General features: G+C 48.7%; 1 protein-coding gene across 10 annotated transcripts in view; it reads left to right on the forward strand.

The window, feature by feature from the left end:
* Positions 1 to 23353, forward strand: part of SLC39A11 (solute carrier family 39 member 11) — a 398153-nt gene that overhangs the window by 116977 nt on the left and 257823 nt on the right. For 9 of the 10 annotated variants that reach the window (XM_047706311.1, XM_047706316.1, XM_047706317.1 and 6 more), the window contains one exon: positions 1266 to 1424. The exons of the other annotated variant lie outside the window; for it this stretch is intronic. In XM_047706311.1, coding sequence (XP_047562267.1) covers positions 1266 to 1424 — 159 coding nt within the window. The remainder of the gene's footprint in view (positions 1 to 1265; positions 1425 to 23353) is intronic. 10 annotated transcript variants of the gene reach the window in all.

Consider the following 23353-nt stretch of genomic DNA (forward strand, 5'->3'; position numbering starts at 1 on the left):
GAACTGATGAGGCATTTTCTTTCTGGAAGTTTCTGAGGCAGATAGAATCTTTCTGTGGGTGGCACTAATTCTTTTGGTGGGAGAATCAGACCCAAAGCAAGTGACTGTCTGTGGATGATGGTTGGCAGAAGGGAAATTGCTTTCTGCATGGATTTGTTCTTTATTGTTGCTTTTGTAATACCTGGTTCTGTCACTCCGAATGTTATTTTGGAGACGGGTGATGCAGTTGTTGTTGTTGTTTTTTTTTTTTTTTTTTTTTAAAAAGGCAGGGCATAATTAAATCATTTTTAGAAACCCATTCAACATTTTACATGTCAGTGATGACTGTCATATGGTTACGATGGGTCGTGGGTGTACCCTTGCCAAGAAGATGTCACAGCATCTTTAAGAGTAAACAGCCGTGGATGAGCATTTAATTCAGTAAACACTGGAGAAGTTCTATTAGATTGACCTCACTGAGACTTGAGTTCCGCTTCATTTTTCTCTTCCCTTTCATGGTTCTGCCCTCATTCAGGTGATTCTGGTCCTACTTGCTCAGGTCTGTGAACCCGCCACTTACTGACAATGTGACCTCCTTCACATGGTCTCATTACTTCTAGATTCGATTTCTTTATCTGTGGATAGCAACAGAAAGCAGCATCTGCCTCCCGGGGTTGTGGCCATGATAAAAGAGGATATCAAGATCTATTTCCCTGGACATAGTAGGGAATCAATAAATATTAGTTCCCTTCTTTTCTTGGAGAGATAACAAAGTGGGTAAGCCCAGGCTGACATTGATCAGTGGTTGTCTTCAAATATTTCAAAGGCTGCCACGTATCCTTAGAAGAAGGATCCCTTCTTTGATGCTCCAGAGAGCAGACGTAGAGCTACCAGGTAAAAATAGAAGGGAGATGGATGTGTGTGACACACGTCTACTGGGACAACCAAAAATGTCTCCACACATTGTTGCCAAACTGTACCAGAGAGTAGAGTTGCCCAGGGTTGAGACCCGCTGAGTTCGAGGCTAGATGAGAGCCCGCTGGACTCCATCCTTCCAAGTTCCTATGATGTCTGTTCCTATTGTGTTCCTATTGAGTTCCTATGGTGTCTGCTTCAGGCATTCTGGTGGTGGCTTTTTGGTTTGAGAGATTACCGAACACTGAAGATGAAGGGCTTAATGCTTGCGTGGGGTTCGCTGTGGGCCCCAGAGAGCAGCTGAAGTCGGCAGTTGGAAGGCTTTTTGGGGTTGTGATTGGTTTAATGGCTTGTTCACTGTGGTTTTGCAGGTCATGTTAGCGGCTTCCTATTGGTCTCTCCTGGCCCCGGCCGTTGAGATGGCCACGTCCTCTGGGGGCTTTGGTTCCTTTGCCTTCTTTCCTGTGGCCGTTGGGTTCACGCTCGGAGCTGCTTTTGTCTACCTGGCTGACCTCCTGATGCCTCACCTGGTGAGTACCACTCTTCAGACTTGATGTACCCACTCATGGCTCTGTTGAGTCGCCAGTGATAGCGAAATAGGTATTTCAAGCCATTTAGGGCTTTTACCTAGAATTTTACTGTGAATTCGGACTTTTTTTTTTTTTTCCTAAAAGAAAATAAACTCTTGGTAATATGACTAATCATTCCCTTAGTTACATTTTGGTAAGTTCAGATTTGAAATGTCAGATTTCGTTATAAATAGAGAGTTCAGCTAGTGCGGAACCGTGTGGCCCTGTGTCTCTGAGAGGACCCAGCGGCTGGGAGAAGTGAGTGATTATGATCATGGACTTGACCCTTAAGGGGCCTACACTGTCATCAGGGAGATGACAACACCCAGCTACAGCACAAGACCATTGACAAAGTGTCACATTAGCAAGGGCTTATTAATGGGAGGGTGAGGTGGGGACATCAGGTAGCAGAGCCCTGAGTTCAAGTTCACTTCTGCTGTTGCCTGGTTGCGTGCCCCTTGGCTCCAGTTTTCCTTCCTGTAGCTTGAGGATAACTCCCTTTAGGAGCTGCAAAGTAAAAATTGAAAAATCTAAAGAGACACCAGAAGTGGGGGCAAGCCACAGATTTTAGGTTTTCTTGGCTGAAATGGGGCTGGTGGGTTAGGTTTGGGGAGTGAGCATGTACTTACTTGCTCATGTAGAAGCGTGGTACGAACCACAGCCTGAAATCCGGCCATGAGATCATATCCGGGTGCCATTGGTTAAAATCACATGGTGTGAAGGGTCAGTGTCCATAAGAACCCAGGACAGGAATATGACCCGATGCTGGGTCCCATCCAGCCCTAGAGGTAGGCACAAGTCCTCTTGGAGATCTGGGACTGGTCCTTGAATTGTTTTCTCACTCAGGAAGGAAGGAGGCACAAGAAGGATGCTACAGGGGGGAATGGGGTTGGAGGTCATTTCTTCTTTTGGACTGCGATGAGCTAGGATCAGGTCAGGCTCTCCGGAGTCAGCTGGACATCTAGCCCAGGTCAGACATCTGCCTACCTGCCTTCTTTGCTGTCATAAATTCCTGAATGGAGAAAGAAAAGGAAGGGTTCTTGGGAACTTGTCCTTAGGACCAATAAGAAACTGATTCCTTGTGTCGTAGAAGGACCGGCCTCTGGACCAGACAGTTGGTTGGATGGAGAGTCATGACTTTATCTCGGAGGAAGGACCATGTGTCTTCTTTTTTTCATCACAAGCTTGAATTGTCCTTAGGACCAATAAGAAACTGATTCCTTGTGTCGTAGAAGGACCGGCCTCTGGACCAGACAGTTGGTTGGATGGAGAGTCATGACTTTATCTCGGAGGAAGGACCATGTGTCTTCTTTTTTTCATCATAAGCTTGAATTGTCCTTAGGACCAATAAGAAACTGATTCCTTGTGTCGTAGAAGGACCGGCCTCTGGACCAGACAGTTGGTTGGATGGAGAGTCATGATTTTATCTCGGAGGAAGGACCATGTGTCATGTTTTTATCATCACAAGCTTGAATGTCAGTGTCTGTTTCTGGCCCTAGGACCCTTGACTAATTGCCCTTGTTTATAGCTGCATGATAAGAACTTTGAGAGGTCCTCCATGTGGGCTGCCATGTTCTGCTCTCAGACCCACCCTGGTCATGGGTGAACTGGCTGTGGGGGTGTATTCTACTCGCCCTGGCAGGAAGATCTTAGGGCCAGTAGCCTTAACTCTCAGAACAGTGGACCAGGGGCTGGCTCAGTGGCTCTGCACAGCCCCCATTGGTTCTCATTCTGCCTTTCCTACCTGGGGCTTCTAAGACCATATCTCGGGGAGGGCTCTTTGCACTCATGATGGGTCACTGCTCCCCGGTACTGGGGGCGGGGATGGGGGCCGGTATATTTGATCAGCTGTGTGAATGTGGGGACTTCCTCTGGGCAGTGTAAATAGTCATTGACCGGCTTGTACTGAGCAGCATCATTGTTTTAACCTTTTGCTTGGTGTTGTTTCTAATATATGCTTTGAATATGGAAAAGATCCCAGGGGAGAGTCATGGACAGACTGCACAGAAAATTAGCAATGGCTTGGGAGTAGTGGCTGCACGTCCAGGGAGAGAATTTGAAGGGGCTCAAGAACGGACATGATAACCGTGAACGCCCAGAACCACGCTAATTGGCAGAAAGATCGGCCTGACAGTAAACATCTGTTCTAGGACATTTGAAAAGAAATTAATTCTTGCTGTTGATGTGAGAAGGGGAATTTGTTCTGGAAGGCCTATAAACAGATAAGAATTATTTATAAGTGCTACAGTCACTGAATACAGATGTTGCCGTTGAGAGTGGCAAAGACAGGCCACCATTGCTCTGAGACGGCCTGAGGTTCCTCTAGGTCTCACTCTTTTTTTTTTTTTTTTTTTTTTTAATGATTTCACTTACTTATTTGACAGAGAGATCACAACTAGTCAGAGAGGCAGGCAGAGAGAGAGGGGAAAGCAGGCTCCCTGCCGAGCAGAGAGCCCGACATGGGGCTCGATCCCAGAACCCTGGGATCATGACCTGAGCCGAAGGCAGAGGCTTAACCCACCAAGCCACCTAGGCACCCTTAGGTCTCGCTCTTAGTGGGCTTTCTAGACCAGGAAGGGTAGCAGTGTGGTCCGAGGTGCTTCGTGGAGTGTGAGCTAATGGGTTTGGATCTCTTATCTGACCCTGACTGAGCACCCACAGGGAAGGTAGCCTTCTCGGGCTGCTAGAAGTCTGTTTGCACACCCAGACTCTTGGGTCTGTGGGAAGGAGATGGTTAACCACCACCTCTGGTCTCCCAATGCTATTTCTGTTTGTTCAGCTTTTCAGATTCATCTGTCCCCCTTTTGGAGCCCAAGCAAAATGCCGCTCATGAAAAGGGTTTTACTCATCACAGCCTGTCAGGTTGAACCCATTGCGGCTTTGTTAACTTCAGATACATCAAATTGCTCTCTGAACTGGGTATTTGTTTTCATTTCTTTATCTGCGAATAAAGTAGAGAAGGCCCTGGCAGTAACCGTTAATGGGAAATGAGCTGACAGAGATTTGTGGAGATTTTGCCAAATGGTGTCTTAATGGGAGAGGGAAAGAGGCAGTGGGTCAGCCCGGAGGTAGCCCGCTGCTGGACCTCGGGAAGACGGCTGCCAGGAGGGGGCTGATGGGCAATGTGACTGGGGCCGGCCTGAGCCCAGGCTTCCCCTCCGGAGGCCCTAGGGAGAGACAGAACGGATAGTGAACAGCTGTTTGGAGACGTTGACATTTTTATGATCTTTGCAGTTCTGGTTCTGTATGAAGTTCAGGATGGTAGTAGGTGGGTGGCCTTTACCTTGAGTTTAAAGCAGTGATTTTCCACTGGTGGGTAGAAGGGTGGGGTTGGGAAGGATGGTAGGGTGTGTGTTCGGAAGGCCTGCTTCCTTCCTTCCTTCCTTCCTTTCTTTTTAAAGATTTATTTAATTGAGAGACAGAGAGCATAAGTCAGGGAAAAGGGGTAGAGGGGGAAGCAGACTCCCTACGGAGCAGGGAGTCCGAAGCAGGACTCGATCCCAAGACCCAGAGATCATGACCTGAGCCAAAGGCAGATGCTTAACTGCCTGAGCCACCCAGGTGCCCTCCCTCCTGTCTTTCTTTGTAATCATATAGTATTACAACTACAACCCAAAAATCTCATCATAAAAACTAAAGAAAAAAAATTTCTATGAAGGTCCCTTCCTGGTATAGACTGTGTCCCCTTAAAATTCATGCAGTGAAATCCTAACCCCCAGTGTGATAGTATTAGGAGGTGGACCTTGTGGAGGTGGTCAGGTCGTGGGCATGGTTTCCTTATGATGAGATTAGTGCCCTTATAAAGAGGTCCCGCAGAGCTCCCTGTTCTGCCCTGTGAGGATACACACGATGATGTCTATGAACAAGAAACCCAACTCCGGTCCTGCCAGCCTCTCTGATACTCGCCTTCCAGCCTCCAGAAGTGTGAGAAATACATTTCTGTTGGATATAAGCCACTCGGTCTATAGTAATTTCTTAATTTTTTCAAAACAATTTATTTATTTATATATTTTTTCAAAAGATTTTATTTATTTATTGGAGAGAGAGAGAGAAATCGAGAGACAGAGCACAAGTGGAGGGGGGTGCAGAGGGCGAGGGAGAAGCAGAGTTGCCTCTGAGCTAGGGAGCCTGAGGTGGGGCTCCATCCTAGGACCCCAGGATCATTGGGCCTGAGCTGAGGGCAGATGGTTAACTGACTGAGCCACTCAGGCGCTCCTAATTTTAATAGATTTTATTTTTTTAAATAACCTCTACCCGCAACGTGGGGCTTGAACCCACAACCCCAAGATCAAGAGTTGCGAGCTCCATGTGCTGAGCCAGCCAGGCGCCCCCTAGAGTAATTTTTTCTAGCGATCCCGAATGGACTGACACTTCCATCTTCCTCTGCTGTCCCCAGACCAACCATTGTTAACGGTTTAGGGGGTATCTTTCTAGACTTTTTGTCTTTTCTTTAAGAAAATGAACTGTGCTGTGTCTTTTATATACTGAAAGGTAAACACTTTCCTCATTTGTTTGTTTCGCTCGAACATGCTTTAAATCCGCTCTGGAGCAATCCCAGCTCTGCCTCGTTTCGAGCTCCTTTCTCTAGGGTGCTTGTGGACAGTGCGTTTTCACACTCCCGGAAGCGGTGTGTGCCTCCTCTCGGGGGCTGTTTTTACGTTTGAACTGACTTTGATCTACAGTCCTTCCAGTCCCTGTGCAGCGTCCCACCACGTTCCTGTGTGTCGTTCTCCTGGTAATTTCCCCGATCATTGAGTAGCTGGGTTGCTCCGCGTCTTTACATATGTATCTGTGTACATCTGGAAATGTAATTTTGTTTTGTGTTTTCTGAAAAACACATGGGAACATACTGTGTTGTTGCTACTTGCTTTCTTCGGCTTTTGCTTTCCATCTTGGCAGTCTCCCCGGGAGATACGCGCTCCCCACCCTCTCCCTCCCCTCCCTTGGGATGTGACATCTTGAGGAGGCTGCCCAGGGACTGCCGTGGGGAAGGGAAGAAGGTGGTCTCTGCGATTGCCTCGGAGTCTCTCGTCTGAGAGAGTGTGGCTGGTGGTCCTGTCCAGAGAGGCTCTGGGGTCAGGGCCGATTCCCAAGCGTTGGGGGTACTGCCTTCTTCTCCACCCCGTCCTTAATTTATCTGTGTCTCCGGTCCCATAGAGCTTCTTCTCTTTGCTGTCTCTGTAATGGCAGAGAAGATGCTTCTGCTGAAAACCTGACCGAGCAGTGGGTGCCCGAACTTTTACTATGCGGCCAACGTTGGCTGATGTCAGTACTGCCCGGCTGGGGTTGCTCTGAGCAGCCACCTAGGACACGTTTCTGGAAGCAGTCCAGGTTGCAGGAGGAGAGTATTTTTCCCCCAGAGGGGGCCTTTGGAAGTGTTTTTCCCTCTTGTATAGGTTCTCTCCATCTTCAGCATTCTGATTCTACTTCACCAAAGAACACCTTGCAGAGAGAAGATGGGGTTGCGGAGGGGGGCTGTGGGGGAGGCAGGAGCACCTTACAGAATGCCCCAGGGAGAAACTGCGACGATAAAACCACCTGAGAGCCTGGAGCGGAAGCCTGGCATTGTCTGCTAAGCCCAGACAAGACTGACCCTCTGCCTCCGTTTTAGTGCTTCCTTCTGTTTTTTGTTTTTGTTTTTGTTTAAGATTTTATTTATTTATTTGAGAGAGAAAGTGCACATGCTCCTGCATGAATGGGAGGTGGGGGAGGAAGGGGAGGGAGGGAGGAAGCAGAGGGCCCCGAGATCAAGTCAGGCGCTTCACCGACTGAGCCACCCAGGCGCCCCGTGGTGCTTCCTTCTTTCTCATGCTTGGTTGAGCTTTGGCAGATGCAATTCCCTTCATACTGGAGGGTAAAGTGGGTCTGATGGGTTGTTGCCGTCGTCGCTAGGCTGGAGAGAGCCTCCAGTGCAGGGGCTGGGGCACGGGGGGGTTATCCGGCGACTCCACTGGCTGTAGAATCCGGTCAAAGAGGGATGAGGTTTTGCAAATGGGCGTATTGCTGCACTGTCCACACACCTGTGCCCATTTCCGGGGCCACCAGCACGGAGTGCTGCAGACCAGGGCCCTCCAGAAACAGTAGTATGTTTCCTCCCGACTCTGGAGGCCGGAACTCTGCGATCAGGGAGCCTGCGGGTCGGGCTTCCTCTGCGTCCTCTCTCGCTGGCTTGCAGACACTCCCGTCCTGCTGGGCCCTCACGCGGTCTTGCTTCTATGCAGGGACATGCTCGGTATCTCCCCATGCATCTGAATGTCCTCTCCTACGGACACCGGTCGGACGGACTAGGGCCCACCCTAATGGTCTCCTTTTAACTTGATCACCTCTTTCAAAGACCCTCTCTCTAAAGACAGCCACATTCTGAGGTCCAGGGGTTCGGACTGCAACTTAGGAATTTTAGGGGACACAATTCAGCCCCTAACAACATTCTCTTAGTTTCTTTTGGTGTTGATGGTACTAAGGTTGAGAGGTGACTCGGGTAGGGACAGCTCATGCCATGGACATCACCAGAGGCCATCAGTTAAGCACTGGGTGTTTTGAATAAGAACAAGCCGATGTTCCGGCCGCTGAGCTGGCGGGCTGACCGAGTCTGCTCCCCGAGCGGCAGAGCTCGCTAAGCAAGACACCGCTGACGGGTGCGCTCGTTTCTGATGGCCAGAGGGCACCCCGGAAAGGTGGTCTCCCGGAGCGATCCACTGACAAAAAGGGTTTTGAGTCTTTTATGGAGCGGACAGGATATGTCAACGTCCCGGGCTTGGCACAGGGGAGCTGCTTGCCCTTCTGAATGGGAACTTGGTGACAGTGGCGTTCAGGGCCCGCTGGGGGCGAGCACCCGGTCCCCAGGTGCACGCGGGAGCCAGGCTTGAGGTTTGTTTTGCGAGTGATGCGTTCAGCAGCCTCTTGAGACTTTAGGGAAGAAGCTTGGGTGTTGGTTTTGGTCTCGCCGGCCCGCAGAGGGGCTGAAGGGGTGGACGTAGTCTTCTCGTACGCTGTGCTTGCTGCCTCTGGAAGAAGGAAAACGTGCGGCTTTCACCGGTCCCTGGCCGTCTTGCGGTGCACGTTTAGCTGTGCACAGGCACTGCTCCAGCGGTTGGTGTGCCCGTGGTCCTGGCTCCCTGGGCTGCGGGAGAAACTGGTAGCTTTGCCCGTGGCCTAGAGCATCGGAGACGGTGCGCTCTGTCTCTTGGCCCGAGCTCAGAACCCTCCTGTGTCAGTGCGGTGTCTTCCCGGAGGCAAGAGGGTCTGGCATGAAAACGCATACACGTGTGTGCACACACACACGTGTGCACACACGCACATGTGCGCACACGTGCACAGGTGCACACACCAGAGCTTCTGCTTCGCTTTAGCCAAGCACTACGTGCTTCTTGTTTTTATAATAAACTGGCAGTTTATAATTAACTGATTTTCTAAAAAGATTTATTGACTCATTTGCGAAAGAAAGAGCGTGAGCGTGTGAGCAGGGGGAGAGGCAGAGGAAGAAGGAAAGCGAGAGACTCTCAAGCAGACTCCCCCCACCCCGCCAAGGAGGGAGGGCTCGATCCCACGACCCCGAGATCATGACCTGAGCCAAAGTCAAGAGTCCAGCATAGAACTGACTGAGCCCTGGGCACAGACAAGGCCCATGCATAGTAGTACCACTCTTCAGTACCTCCCTCTAGAAATGCTCTGTGCTGGTCTAGGTCTGCAGTTCCTTTCTCTGTCCTGTGTCTTAGGCGTGGGTGGAGGGGAAGGGGTTTCATCCCCATGGCCCAGGAGCACACCGTGGCTCCAAAATCATAGCCAGTCCCCGCTGGAGCCTCCTTTTGCTAATGACTTGGGTGGATAAGTTTAGAAGTTCTCCTCACTTTGACCCGAGCAGGACCGAGGTGTGCTGAGTCCACTGCAAAAGTTAAGTGATACTTACTAACCCATGGCAGTGGGGAGTAGCTCAGGACGCCGTTCTCTCCTGCTTCCGATGTGGTTGGTGTGTTCCTCCCCTGCAAAGCTTCCCTGGCCGCCCCAGGTCTTGGTTCCACTTGGCACCTCTCCCACAGTGGGCTTTCTCTTCCCTACGCTGTCCTCACCCGTGGCCTCGATCCTCTGTGGCCTGAAGGCCGGAGCATGGGCAGGGGTGGGTCTGCTCCCGTGCTCCCTGTGTCCTCCACACCAATCAGCACAGTGCCTGGCGTACAGTAGGTCTGCAGGAGGAACTTGGTGAATGTGGGAATGAAGATGTTGGGAAGATCAAATGGGTTGGTCTCTGAGAAAACTCCCTCCAGCTTCTAAGTTTAAAGGGCTCAACGCCTGGAAGCAGATCCGTGCCCTTTGCAAGGACCACTTTCTGAGCACAACAGACACAGATGAGGCACTGATAATGAACCGTGCGGGTAAAAATTAGAAAACCTTAATCTGAGATTTGAATCTGTTCTATGATTGGTCATGGCTTTCCTTTCTTAATGCTGTTTTACCTAAGAAGCTAAAGGTTTATAGTGCCTTTTAGAACAGGTATTTTCTTTTTTTTTTTTAATATTTTATTTATTTATTTGACAGAGATCACAGGTAGGCAGAGAGGCAGGCAGAGAGAGAGGGGGAAGCAGGCTTCCTGCTGAGCAGAGAGCCTGATGTGGGGCTCGATCCCAGGACCCCGGGATCATGACCTGAGCTGAAGGCAGAGGCTTAACCCACTGAGCCACCCAGGCACCCCTAGAACAGGTATTTTCTGAGCAAAGTGATCAGGAAGTGTGTGGGAAGTGGAGTGGGTGGGGCGGGGTAGGGGTGGGAAGGAGCAGGGAACGTTGTCTTTGGTGCTTTAGAAAAATATGGAGACCCCCTGAAACTCCCTGGGGGGGTTCTGATTTCACTCTGTGCATGGCCGGGCCTAGCGTCTGAAACAGAACCCCTGCACAGGCTCTGGTGTGCAGCCAAGGTCGGTGACCCCCGAATGAAGGCTACATGACTTGCTTTTGTTCGGGTGTTGTTTTCTGGGGTGATTCACTGCAGTTCCAGCACCTTTCTCTTTCCCTTCTAAGCCAAGTTCTACTATTGCCAAAGACTGAGAACAGAGGGAAAGAAGGGCTTTCTGCTGGAGAGGTAGGGGCGGCCTCAAGATGAAAGCGGGGAGGGTCTGGTTCTCTGGGTTGCAGGTTTCAGAGCTCACCAGAATCACCAGGGAGACCTCATTTTCCCCGAGAGGCTCTAGCTTCCTTTTGGCCCATATTCCCATTTACCGCTGCCTCGCTCCTCCCCTGGTTCTCCTGGCAGCCTTTGTAGAAGCAATCATGTCTGACACCCTGAGTCCTGACTCTGCGCAGCCCTCCGCATTTCACCAAAAGCTGCTTGAATGTCAGATTTCCACATGGCGGAGCAAGGGGCATGAAGACGCCAGAAGTGGCTTAGGGCAGGGCCTGTAGGTCATGAGACGCAGGAAGTGCAGGCTAAGGCTAGGTTTTCTTGCTGAGAGTGTTCTAGTTCGACATCACGGTTGGGGGTAGAAGTGGGTGATTCATATTGTATCATGATACTGCAGTTTCTGATGGCATTTTAGATGATGATATATAAGGATATTCCATAATGCCATTATGTAACAATTTGTTCGTTATGTACATTGTATCTTTTAAAAAAAATTACCATGTACTGTATTATTTGCCCCAGGGGTGCAGGTCTGTGAATGGCCAGGTGTACACATTTCACAGCACTCACCATAGCACATACCCTCCCAGTGTCCATAACCCAGTCACCCTATCCCTCCCCTGCACCCTCCAGCAACCCTTAGTTTGTTTCATGAGAGTAAGAGTCTCTTACGGTTTGTCTCCCTCCCAATCCTGTCTTGTTTCATTTTTTCCTTCCCTACCCCCCATGACCCCCCTCCCTGCCTCTCAAATTCCTCATATCAGATCATGTGATAATTGTCTTTCTCTGATTGACTTATTTCGCTTCGCATAATACTCTCTAGTTCCATCCATGTCGTGCAAATGGCAAGATTTCATTTCTTTTGATGGCTGCATAGTATTCCATTGTATATACATGTCACATATTCTTTATCCATTCATTTGTTGATGGACATCTAGGCTCTTTCCATAGTTTGGCTATTGTGGACATTGCTGTATAAACATTGGGGTGCACGTGCCCCTTCAGATCCCTGCATTTGTATCTTTAGGGTAAATACCCAGTAGTGCAATTGCCAGGTCATAGGGTAGCTCTATTTTCAACTTCTTGAGGAACCTCCATTCTTTTTTCCAGAGTGGCTGCACCAGCTTGCATTCCCACCAGCAGTGTAAGAGGGTTTCCCTTTCTCCGCATCTTCACCAACACCCATTGTTTCCTGACTGGTTAATTTTAGCCATTCTGACTGGTGTGAGATGGTATCTCACACCAGTGAGCACTTTGATGTGTGTCTATTGTGATGTGATGTGGAGCACTTTTTCATGTGTCTGTTGGCCATCTGGATGTCTTCTTTGCAGAAATGGCTGTTCATGTCTTCTGCCCATTTCTGGATTGGATTATTTGTTCTTTGGGTGTTGAGTTTGATAAGTTCTTTATAGATTTTGGATACTAGCCCTCTATCTGATATGTCATTTGCAAATATCTTCTTCCCATTCTGTCAGTTGTCTTTTGGTTTTGTTGGCTGTTTCTTTTGCTGTACAAAAGCTTTTGATCTTGATGAAGTCCCAGTAGTTCATTTTTGCCCTTGCTTCCCTTGCCTTTGGTGATGTCTCTAGGAAGAAGCCGCTGTGGCTGAGGTCGAAGAGTTTGCTGCCTGTGTTCTCCTCAAGGATTTTGATGGATTCCTGTCTCACTTTGAGGTGTTTCATCCATTTTGAGTTTATTTTTGTGTGTGGTGCAAGAAAATGGTCCAGTTTCATTCTTCTGCATGTGGCTGTCCAATTTTCCCAACACCATTTGTTGAAGAGACTGTCTTTTCTCCATTGGACAGTCTTTCTTGCTTTGTCGAAAATTAGTTGACCATAGAGTTGAGGGTCCATTTCTGGGCTCTCTGTTCTGTTCCATTGATCTATGTGTCTGTTTTTGTGCCAATACCATACTTTTACATTGTATTTTAACTCTTTCGCTCTCTCTTTTAAGATTTATGTATTTATTGGAGAGGAGGTCTTCATTGTGATGTTCATCCCTCTTGCCTCTGGGTTCTAGAAGGTGAGATGTCCTTTCGTAGATGTTTGGCTATCTATAGGCAGATGGCCCTTTCTTTCTACTGTTCCCAAGGGAACAGGTTGAAAAGTTGTGCCTATAAAACTGGACCCGTAGGACCATTGCCCATCTTTGCCACTCATCCTGTGGGGTCTTTCTTTCAGACCGATTAGTAACCAACTGGCCATTTGGAGACCAAAACGATTTGACATGGTGAGGTGGAAAACTTTAGTCCTCCGGTGCCTCACTGTAACTGACTAGATTACTAGGTTGCTAGTGGGCTCTCCACCAGGTTTGACATCCAAGTTGTTGCTACCAAGGGAATGGTGCCTCCTCCTCCTTCCCATACATATGTTGAGGCCCCAAACCCCAGTGCGTATTTGAAGGGAAGTCTTTGGGAGAGTGTGAGGCTTCGATAAGGCCCCGAGGGTGGGACCCCTTATCGTGGGATTAGCGCTCTTACAAGAGCGGACACCAGAGAGCTTGAATGTTCCTTCTGTCTCTGCCCTGTGCAGAGGTGAGAAGGCAGCTGACTGCCGGCCAGGAAGAAAGCTCTGTTGTGTGTGTTTTCTCCATACCACGAAGCAGTTCTTCAACACTAGCTGGGCATCCTACAGTTCAAGTTCATCCCGACGCTATCTCCCTGCAGATATCTACCTGCCTGCCAGCATCAAGTCCTGGTTGTGTCAGTTGGCTATAGAGCAGAAGTTCCCATCCCCCCTCCTCGGATTTGATTAATTTGCTATAGCAGCTCACAGAACTCAGGAAAACAGCTTACGGTTGACCCCTGGACAGGACAGGGGTTAGGGGTGCCAACCCCTGCCCCCCCACATACACACAGTCCAAAATCCCCGTATAACTTTTGAATCTTCCGGAGCGGAACTGTTCATAGTGAGCTCGCAGTGTTGACTAAAAGCCCCACTGATACCATCAGCAGTGGATTAATACATATTTGGCATGTTATGTATATTATGTGCTGTATTATAATAAAGTAAGCTAGAGAAAAGAAAATATTAAGAAAATCATAGGGAAGAAAAAAAGTGCATTTACAGGACTGTACTGTCTTTATGGGAAAAAATTCTCAGCTAATTGGACCCATGCCGCTCATGTGTTCAAGGGTCAGCTGTACTCTTGAGATTACTGGTCTGTTACAAAAAGATAAAGCTCTAAAAAAGCCAAAAGGAGAGAAGCATGGGGCCAAGTATGGGGAAAGGCGGGGGAGACGGGGAGGTCGCTCCTCTCTCCCCACACCTCAGTTGGCCGCATCTCTGTGTGTTCACCAAACTGGAAGCTCTCTGAACCCTGTCCTGGGTTTTTATCGCGGTTTTATTGCCTGGGCATGACCGATTAAATCATTATTCGTTCTCCATTCCCACTTTGCCTCCAGGCCGGTGGTCAGGGGGTGGGGCGGAAAGGTCCAACTATCTAGTCACGTGGTCGGTTTCCCTTGGCAACCGACCCCCTCCTGGGGCGCTTTCTAGAGGTCACCTGATTAACGGAAGCTCAGGCGTGGTGGAAAGAGGTTGGAGACAATTACCGAGACCCTTTGATCTCTCATCACTGAGAGGGCTCCCCAAGCGTTTTTAAGAGCTCTTGTGCCAAAAATAGGGGCAAAGACCGATCAGATATTTCTTGTTATAAATCGCAGTCCTTCCCAGAACCCAGCCCTCCTGGCACCCCGATCTTGGACTCTCAGGCTCCAGAACTGTGAGAAGCCCCTTTGTGTTAAGTCACCCAGTGTGTGGGGGCTTTGTTAGGGCGGCTGGCACTCAGACGGTGGTGAAAACTGTTGTCTCAGATCTTGGGTGACTCGGTCCTTCTTTGCCCCTTGCATGGGTGTGCGTCACTCTCTGCAGCCCCTCAGCGGTCCTGTCACTACCCCCAGGACATCTCTGTGGAGTGTCCTTTTGTCCCTTACTAATGTGGGGCCAGATTGTACTCTCTGTCTGTACGCACGGGCTGCTTTCTCTCTAAAACAGGTGTCGGTCTCCTTCCTCTGGTTTCTTTGTAAGTGTTCTAGTTCTAGGCTGGTTGGGTCCAAGGACGTGGGCGGGGCGGGGGGGGGGTGTCTGGCAGGACCAGCCAAGGGGGTCCTTGACTTTGTGCTGGAAAGAAATCAAAAGTGAGGAAGTGAGAGTAGAGTCTGTGAGAGAGAGAGTGTAGATATGGACAGAGCGTCTAGGAGACTCAGGAAAGATGGTGAATCTCCTCTTTGCGTGGGGTGGGGGTGTGTTTCTGAGGACGGTGGTCTGTGTCTTTTCAGCAATCTAGGAACAAAGACAGGTGTTTAGGTGTCCCCGTAAATCACTCATGCCCTGGAGGCAGGAATTTTGATGAGTCCATGGTCATGCCAACCCCATCTGATCCCTCCTTAGATGTTATCTGTTGCGCTGGAATCCTCCAAAGAAATCATTAAATCCTTGACTTTTATAAAGAAGACATATATTGTCTGTCCTATAAGGTGTGTGTAAGGTGGGGGTGCAGGTCCTAGCAGGAATAGAAACAGGAAAAGGAGTGAAAAAAAAAAAAAAAAACACAAGTTTTCAGAGCACCTGGGTGGTTCAGTCAGGTAAGCTTCAGACTCTTGATTTTGGCTCCGTCGTGATCCCAGGTTTGTGAGATCCAGCCCCGTGTTGGGCTCCGCGCTGGGTGTGGAGTCTGCCTCAGCTTCTTTCCTTCTCCCTCCCCATCCCAACCCCCACCCGGAAGCAGGTTTTCATGGGGTCCCTTTAGTTTCCCTATCTCAACTCCCCATCCAGGACTCTGCTTTACAAGCCCCATCAGACCTGCCCAAGGCCATTGGTCAAACCTGTCCTTTGTAGCATTAGCAAACTAGACCCTGATTTCTTTTATAATAATTCCAGGCACATTTAGTTGGAGCGGTCATTGCATTTCCAGATACATTGGGTAAAGCTTCTCTTCCATCACAAGTTTGGAAATATTAAAATATGGATGAATATTTCAAAAACTCGTACCTATTTGCTTAGGTATCCAGGCTTGGAAGGCCCTAGAAACATGTTCCACCTTCGGTTTGGGTGGTCAGATGAATAATGGCCCCCAGCAATATCCAGGTCCTAATCCCTGGAACCCGTGAGTATTACTTTATATGGGAAAAGGATCTTCGCAGCTGTGATGACGTTAAGGACTTCAGGATGAAGAGGCCGACCTGGTTTATCCAGGCGGACCCTACATGCAGTCACATGTGTCCATAATTATAAAAGGGAGGCAGAGGAAAATTTGACCCGGTAGAGGAAAGGGCCTCCTGTGGCCCTGGACGCAGAGGTTGGAGTGACGAAGCCCAGAATCCAGGAGCGCCAGGAGCCCCTCAATGGTGCAGGGAGCAGGGAGTGGATTCTACTGTAGAGCCTCTGCTGGAAGTTTGGTCCTGTCACCCGCTGGCTTCACCCCAGTGGTACGATTTTGGATTTCCAGCTTCTAGAACTGTGAGACAATGAGTTTCTGTTGTTTTAAACCATCGTTTTGTGATAATTTGTTACTGCAGCCACAGGAAACGGATACAGTTTGTGTGGTTAATTCTCTCCTTGGTGCTGCTGCCCCTCCCACCCCTCACTGCCGTGGGAGCTGGTGGTGTTCTGTGAAGCAGTTCAGCAGTGAGTCCTTTCTTTGACCAACTTACTGCTCGTGGGTGCCATCTTTTGCACATCTAAAATCTCAGGATAGATGAGCGGCTTTTGCACACATTCAGTGAGAGTTTGATCCCTGAATTCTCAGTGGCTTAAGAGGCTGCAGAGCATAATTGCCAAAAGCCTGGGCCCTGGAATCCTACCGACTGAGATCAGATCCATGCTCTGCTACTTTTTGACCACGGGACCTAGGACTAGTTACTCAACCTCTCCCTACTATGCCCTGCTCTCCCTACTTCACAGAGATGGTTACAAGGATAGAGTGAGCTGCCAGGTGTCACTGATTCTAGAAACATTTTTGCACATCCTCACCTCTCTAAAATTGGGGTGCATTATTACAGGCAATGGCAGGTCATTGTGACTGTATTTTTCTTTCTTAGCGATACCTTGTGGGACGGTGCATCTGTGGCAGAAGGCATTTTGGAATCGATGAACATGGTAATCCGTGCAGATGGGCCGAACTCAGTGTCTGCACGTTTTAAGAGCTCAATAACTGTTTGCAATGAAGTGGTTGTTTCAGTTGTAGCAAGGAGGCAGAGGGTTTTAGATGCACCTGATACCTGATACTCTTCCTCTCTCCTCCCTGTGCTCAGGAACCTCCCCTGCCCTGTCTCCCATCATTTCCATTCCCCTGGTACAGCGGCTCTGCAGAACCTGCGGCAGGAGAGTGAGAATCCGTGTTTCCAAGTGATAGGTCTGGTCCTGTTCTCCTCTTTCCTCCCTACCTTGCAGAAACTGCCCAGGTATAGTCATGGCCTTGCTTACTGGACTTGTATAACTTGAACTTGCTCCCATGGCCTCTGTGCTGAGACCTTAAGATCTTTCTTTTTTTACTTAGTGTTTTACAGGGTCTTTTGAGACCTTCAATCTTGACTTGCCCGTTGGTTTTTCTTCTGTCTCATTTTTGTTTCTGTGCTCTCTGGGAGCAGATGAAGTAAGTACTCCTGTAGCGTTTCTTAAGGCGAGGATTCTGTATCTGTCAGGGTCTAGTGATCTGGGAGAGAAACCATAGCAGTCATCCGAACACAAAGAATTTAATATAAATATAAATATAATATAATATATATTATATAGCATATAATATATAATGTAATATAATATCTTTATACTGTATATTATAAAGTATATTATATTTTGTAATGTATAATATATATCATAGAGTTATATTTTATACTATAATATAAAGATAATATAACTAGGTATGAATTTGTTAGGGTACCTGCTGAAGGCAGCTACCACCCCTAGGACTGAGGAAATGGAGAAGTTAGAACTATGGACACTTAAAGGAGGGGCCCCTTAGAGGGAAACTCCAGTGTCCAAGGAGGACACACCAACAGGCTGGTGCCAATGTCGTGGGCTGGGGCACGGTGAAGCTAGTTCTGCAAGTACCGGAAGAAGCCTGGAGCGGCCTCGGCGGGTAGCACAGGCAGGGATTGCCGCCGTCGTGGTGGACCTCAGCTGGAGGGGCGCTCACGGCAGCGGCCCGGCACACGGGAAGGTGCGTGCCCCTTCCCACGCCCTGTGGTTTCCTCTCATGGGCCTGATCGGCAGAACCTCGCGAAGAACAACCAGCAAAACAAACATTAGTTCGCGAAGCCTCAGCCCCGGGGTTACGGAGATCTAGAAAGCTGCACCGGGGCTGGTTCGGACTTCAGCCCCCTTCAGCTGGCTCATGATTCTGGCTATGGAAACGAGGGTGCCCGTCCATCAGGGCTCTGGATCGTGAGCAACAGATACTGCCTCTGGCCGATTAAACAGAAGCGGAGCTTGGAAGAGCTCACCATGGAGCTCCCAGAATGCTGGCAGGAGAGGAGGGAGCTGGAGGATGAGGCTCAAGGCTCACTTTTCAAGCACAAGACCCCAGGCCAAGTCCCTGCCTTGCTCTGATGAGCTGAGCACCGCCGGCCAGTTTGCCTGGCGCCCGCAGCTTTGCCGCATACACGACTGGGAGGCACCTGCTGCTGCTTTTGCGTCAGCCAACACCGGCAGAGCAGAGGGGCGGGGAGGGGGGCAGAGGGGAGGGCCCCAGCTGACTTCACTACCTTCTCGGTCGGTCTGGTTTGGGTGCATTTGAGCGGCACAGCCCAGTCATGCCATGGCTGAGGGTCTCGATTTTCAGCCTCGGTTGCGGGAAGACCTTTTCATTCTCTATTCCCTGTCAGAAAGCGGGCGATTCCCTGGATACGAAGGGATTCAGATAAAGCACCACCGAAAGAAAACCATCCACTCTACTGGGCAGGGTTCATCTCAGTAGGAAATGGGTCCATGACTTCCCGTGGGTTCTCTGCGGAGTCTGCAACCGCCAACATGCTGAAAAAGGCTGAAGATTGCTCCACAGGGAGTGCTCGTTACACATGTGTAAACTTCCCTCTAAATCTAGGGACGCGATAAATCCCTGGTAAGAAGAACCCTTTGATGGTTGGGATTTCGAAGTGTTCAGCGGCTTTATTAATGATGAGCAGCCCCAAGAGGACCTTACCTTGCAGAGGGCTAAACCCTATGAGATTCCAGGATGGGAAGGGTCTCTTTGAGCCCCCTCTGGTTTAGTTAATCCCCCAGCAGCCCTGCAGAGTGGGAAGATGAGCTCTTCTTGCGTTCCGGACAAAGGCAGGGCGGGGAGAAGAAGAGCACATTTTTGAGGGTGGCACAAGGAGTTGAGAGCCGGCCAGGAAGGGAGCAATGTAACTTGGATAACTGACAGCTCCAGAAAGGGACACTCGTGTTGTCTCGAGGGCACGTGAATTCTCTTTTCTTGGTGGGGTTCACCCGGAGCTGCTAGGGCTTGAGCGGTCGGTCACCACTGTCTTCCGAGGGAGATGGGGCTGTGTGTGCATTTGCAGGCCTGTCCCCTTCTCTGGGTCACGATCATCATCTTTGTCCTCTTGTCGTCTTTCTCTGTGAGACCCCAAGCCCTCTTCTGGTATACGCCCCACTCACCACATGAGGCAGGAATGTCTAACTTCTAGCTATTTGTGTATGTATTTATTTATTTTTAAAGATTCTATGTATTTTATTTTATTTTAAACAATATTTTATTTATTTATTTGACAGACAGAGATCACAAGTAGGCAGAGTGGAAGGCAGAGAGAGAGGAGGGAAGCAGGCTCCCCGCTGAGCAGAGAGCCTGATGTGGGCCTCGATCCCAGGACCCTGGGATCATGATTCGAGCTGAAGGCAGAGGCTTAACCCACTGAGCCACCCAGGCGCCCCAAAGATTCTATTTATTTGTCAGAGAGAGAGAAGGTACAAGCAGGCGGAGTGGTAGGCAGAGCAGGCAGAGAAAAGCAGCCTCCCAGGGAGCTTGATATGGGGCTCCATCCCAGGACCCCAGGATCACGACCTGAGCCAAAGGCAGACACTTAACTGACTGAACCACCCAGGCACCCCTAAGTACCAACTGTTTAAAACTGCTGCTCTTCTCTTTGAATCCCTTTATCACCGGAAACATCATCAGCTCCGTTCCATCTCAGAGTCGCCGAAGTCCATATGTGGCCTGGCTTTCCTTGCGTCCTCACTGAGATGCCTCAGCAGGGACCCCCGGACGTTTGCTTCCCTTCCCCACTCTGTTTTGTGGTTCGCTAGGATTGCACAAGTTTTTATCCGAGGGATGGGGGAATACCCCAAAGTAGCCCCATGTGTCAGGATCACATTTCGATGGTGTCTGGACATGCAGGTTTTTGCCGGGGGTTGAAGTCTTTCTTCCCAGGCTGTGACTCTTCTTCCCTTTTCCTCCTTATCCCCTGCTGCCCTGTTCCCACCAGGTCTTTTCTTCTGTGGTTCATTCAGTGCCAGATTTTGGAACCAGACATCTTGCTAGTGCCAGAGATCAAAAGCCTTATAATTATATAAACAAGCAGTTACAGAGCAGTAATTGCTATAATGGAAAAGAGTAGAAAATGGGAGCACTTGGTGAGTAGTGACCCACTTGGCTTGGGGGAATCATAAGAGGATTCTTGGGGTTGATGCTTATGCTTAGACCTAAAGGTGAAGTCGGGCTTTGTCAGGTAGATGGCCTTGACAGGAGGTGGGGTGTGCATTTCAGACAATGGGAACAATGTAGCTACAGATGTGCTGCAGCAGGCCGCCTCGTTCACTGTTGCCATGGTACAGAGCGTGTGTATTAGTTAGCTGTTGCTGCGTAACAAGCAAAAACGCTGTCTCAGTGCCATGATCTGTAAGGACCTATTTCCCAGCTGTCAGCAAATTGGCAGTGTGGCAAGGTTGCAGATAGGTGGGGTGGCCCTGCTGCACAGGCTTGTCTGCCTTAGACCAGAGCATGTTCTCCTCGTGAGGGCAGAGACATTAAAGCAAGAGCAGAAACGAAGCCCCCAAGGGCCCAGGCATGGAACTCATGCGCTGATACTTTTGTCCACATATCACTGGCTCAGCAAGTCACGTGGCAGAGTCCAAAGTTGAGGGGTGGTTGTCCAGGGGTTGGATATGAATCCCCTCAAATTCTTATTTTTCCTGGAACCTCAGAATGGGCCTTTACTTGGAAATACGGTCTTTGCCAATATAATTAGGAGACGTCATGTTGGAGTAGAATGGGTCCTGAATCCAGTATGACTGATGTCCTTAGAAGAAGAAGAGAAGGGACACGGGATCAAAAGGAGGATGAAAGACAGCCATGTGCAGATGGGACAGAGATTGGCGCTCTGCTACCACAAGCCAGGGAATGCCAAAGGTTGCCCAGAACCATGGGAACTGAAGAGACAAGAAAGAATCCAGTAAGGACTGGTGTTCATAGGAGCACGACCCTGCCCACATCTCAGTTTCAGACTTCTGGCTCCTAGAAACATGGGAGGATACATTTCTGTTGTTTTACTCCCCCCCCCCCCCGCCCCCCGCCACAGTTTTAGGCCTCAGTAGTTTATTTTTTAATTTTAATTTTATTTTTTAAAGATTTTATTCCTTTGACAGAGAGAGAGCATGAGCAGAGGGAGTGGCAGGCAGAGGGAGAGGGAGAAGCAGGGAGCCCAATGTGGGGCTCAATCCCAGGACCATGGGATCATGAACAGAGCTGAAGGCAGAAGCTTAACCGACTGAGCCCACCGGGTGTCCCTAGGCCTCAGTAGTTTTTAAAACCTGTCAGGTGATTCTAATGAGTAGCCAACTAATGATAAAAGGAAGCCTTTAAAATTTGGTAATGTTAAAGGAAACCGACAAGAAACTTCTCTATGACAAAAGACCAACAAGTCAAATCCAAGTCAGAGGCAGTGAGATGTTTGCAGGGCATGTAGCTGACAGTGTTGGTGTCTCAAATATATCGAAATCAAAGAGAAAAGGACAAACCATATTCAATACAAAATGAACCAAGTATTTGGTTAGGAATTCAGAGAAGGAAACCCTAGAGGACCAATAAATACACAAAAAGGTGCTCAACATCCCTAGTCATTAGGTAAATGCACCTTAAATTCCCACCCATTATATCTGACAAAAAAATGAAAAAAAAAAAAGTTTGACAATACTAGGTGTTGGCAAAGCAAGACGGGCAATGGGAACTTGCATGTGCTGTCGGTGGGAATGCAAATTGATACAACCATCTTGGTAAGTAATTTGGAAATATCTAGTAATACTGAAGATGCCCCTATTCCATGACCAGATACTTCCCATTTCAGGTCCATGCTCTCTAAACGTTCTTACAAAGGTACACAAGGAGCCACGCATAGGAATGTCTGTGGCAGCATGTCTCATAATGGGGAAAAACCGGAAAGAAAATACCAGTCATAGGAAGAATGGATAACGAAGTTGCATTGAATTCACAAAATGGTATGTTAAACAGCAGTTAAAATGCACGAACCAGATCTGTATATTGACGCAGATAAATGTCCGTTATTTAGCAGAAACCAACATTAAGTTGCAAAATGCTACGTATAGTAAAATACTGTTTAACTTATAAGTTTGAAATTATATAAAATCACACTGTGTATTTTTATGGGTTTATAGGAATCTATAAGCATGTCTATTAAAAGTGTAAAAACGGGGATGCTTGGCTGGCTGGGATGGTTGGGCGTCTGCGCTGGCTCATGATCTCCTCCAGGTCCTGGGATTGAGCTCCACGTTGGGCTCCCAGCTCAGTGGGGAGTCTGCTTCTCCCTCTCCCTCTGCCTTTCCCCGCTCATTTTCTCTCTCTCTCTCTCTCTGTATCTCTCTGTCTCAAATGAATAATTAAAAAAAAATGTGTAAAATTTTTTTTTTACATCCTCATGAGTTTTTCCAGAAATTTGGTACTTCTAAGTGTGTGTGTGGCGGGGAGGAAGCTCCAATTCTTTTTGCAATATTTTATTTAAAAAATCTGAATCAGGGCACCTGGGTGGCTCAGTGGGTTAAGCCTTTGCCTTCGGCTCAGGTCATGGTCTCAGAGTCCTGGGATCGAGCCCCACATCGGGCTCTCTGCTCAGCAGGGAGCCTGCTTCCCCCACCGCCCCATCTCTGCCTGCCTCTCTGCCTACTTGTGATCTCTGTCAAATAAAAAAATAAAATCTTTAAAAAAAAATCTGAATCAATTAAAAAAAATCTTAAGAAAAATGGGGCACCTGGGTGGCTCAGTCATTAAGCGTCTGCCTTCAGCTCAGGTTGTAATCCCAGGGTCCTGGGATCGAACCCTGCATGGGGGTCCCTGGTTAGCAGGAAGCCTGCTTCTCCCTTTCCCACTCCCCCTGCTTGTGTTCCCTCTCTTGATGTGTCTCTCTCTGTCAAATAAATAAAAACCTTTAAAAAAATAAAAAAAAGAATGGAAGGAGATGCCTACATTGAATGTGTTCACCCCATGATACTTGAGCCCCTCCTGTATCTTCTTCCTGGTCCTTTTTTAGTGACCATAGTCACATTTCCGATTTTGATAACTACCGAGAATCAGTTTGTCCATATTTGACAGTCTTTTGAGTTTGTAACCGGTTGTAATAATTTATCCATTGTTGTTATCAAGGTAGTGCATTAGCGTGAATCTCAGTGTTCTAACTTGGGAACCAAGCAGGACACAAGGGTAGTGCATGCCAACAATTTTATTTTGTTTAATTAAGTTTTCAGCCTCCGCTTGCTTCCGAGATGGAATATTTGTGATGTTATGCCTTTCGTGTAATGAGACGGATAAGCCATTTACAGCATCATCTGCAAATA

Source organism: Lutra lutra, chromosome 16 (assembly GCF_902655055.1).
Source record: "Lutra lutra chromosome 16, mLutLut1.2, whole genome shotgun sequence".
NCBI classification, from domain to species: domain Eukaryota; kingdom Metazoa; phylum Chordata; class Mammalia; order Carnivora; family Mustelidae; genus Lutra; species Lutra lutra.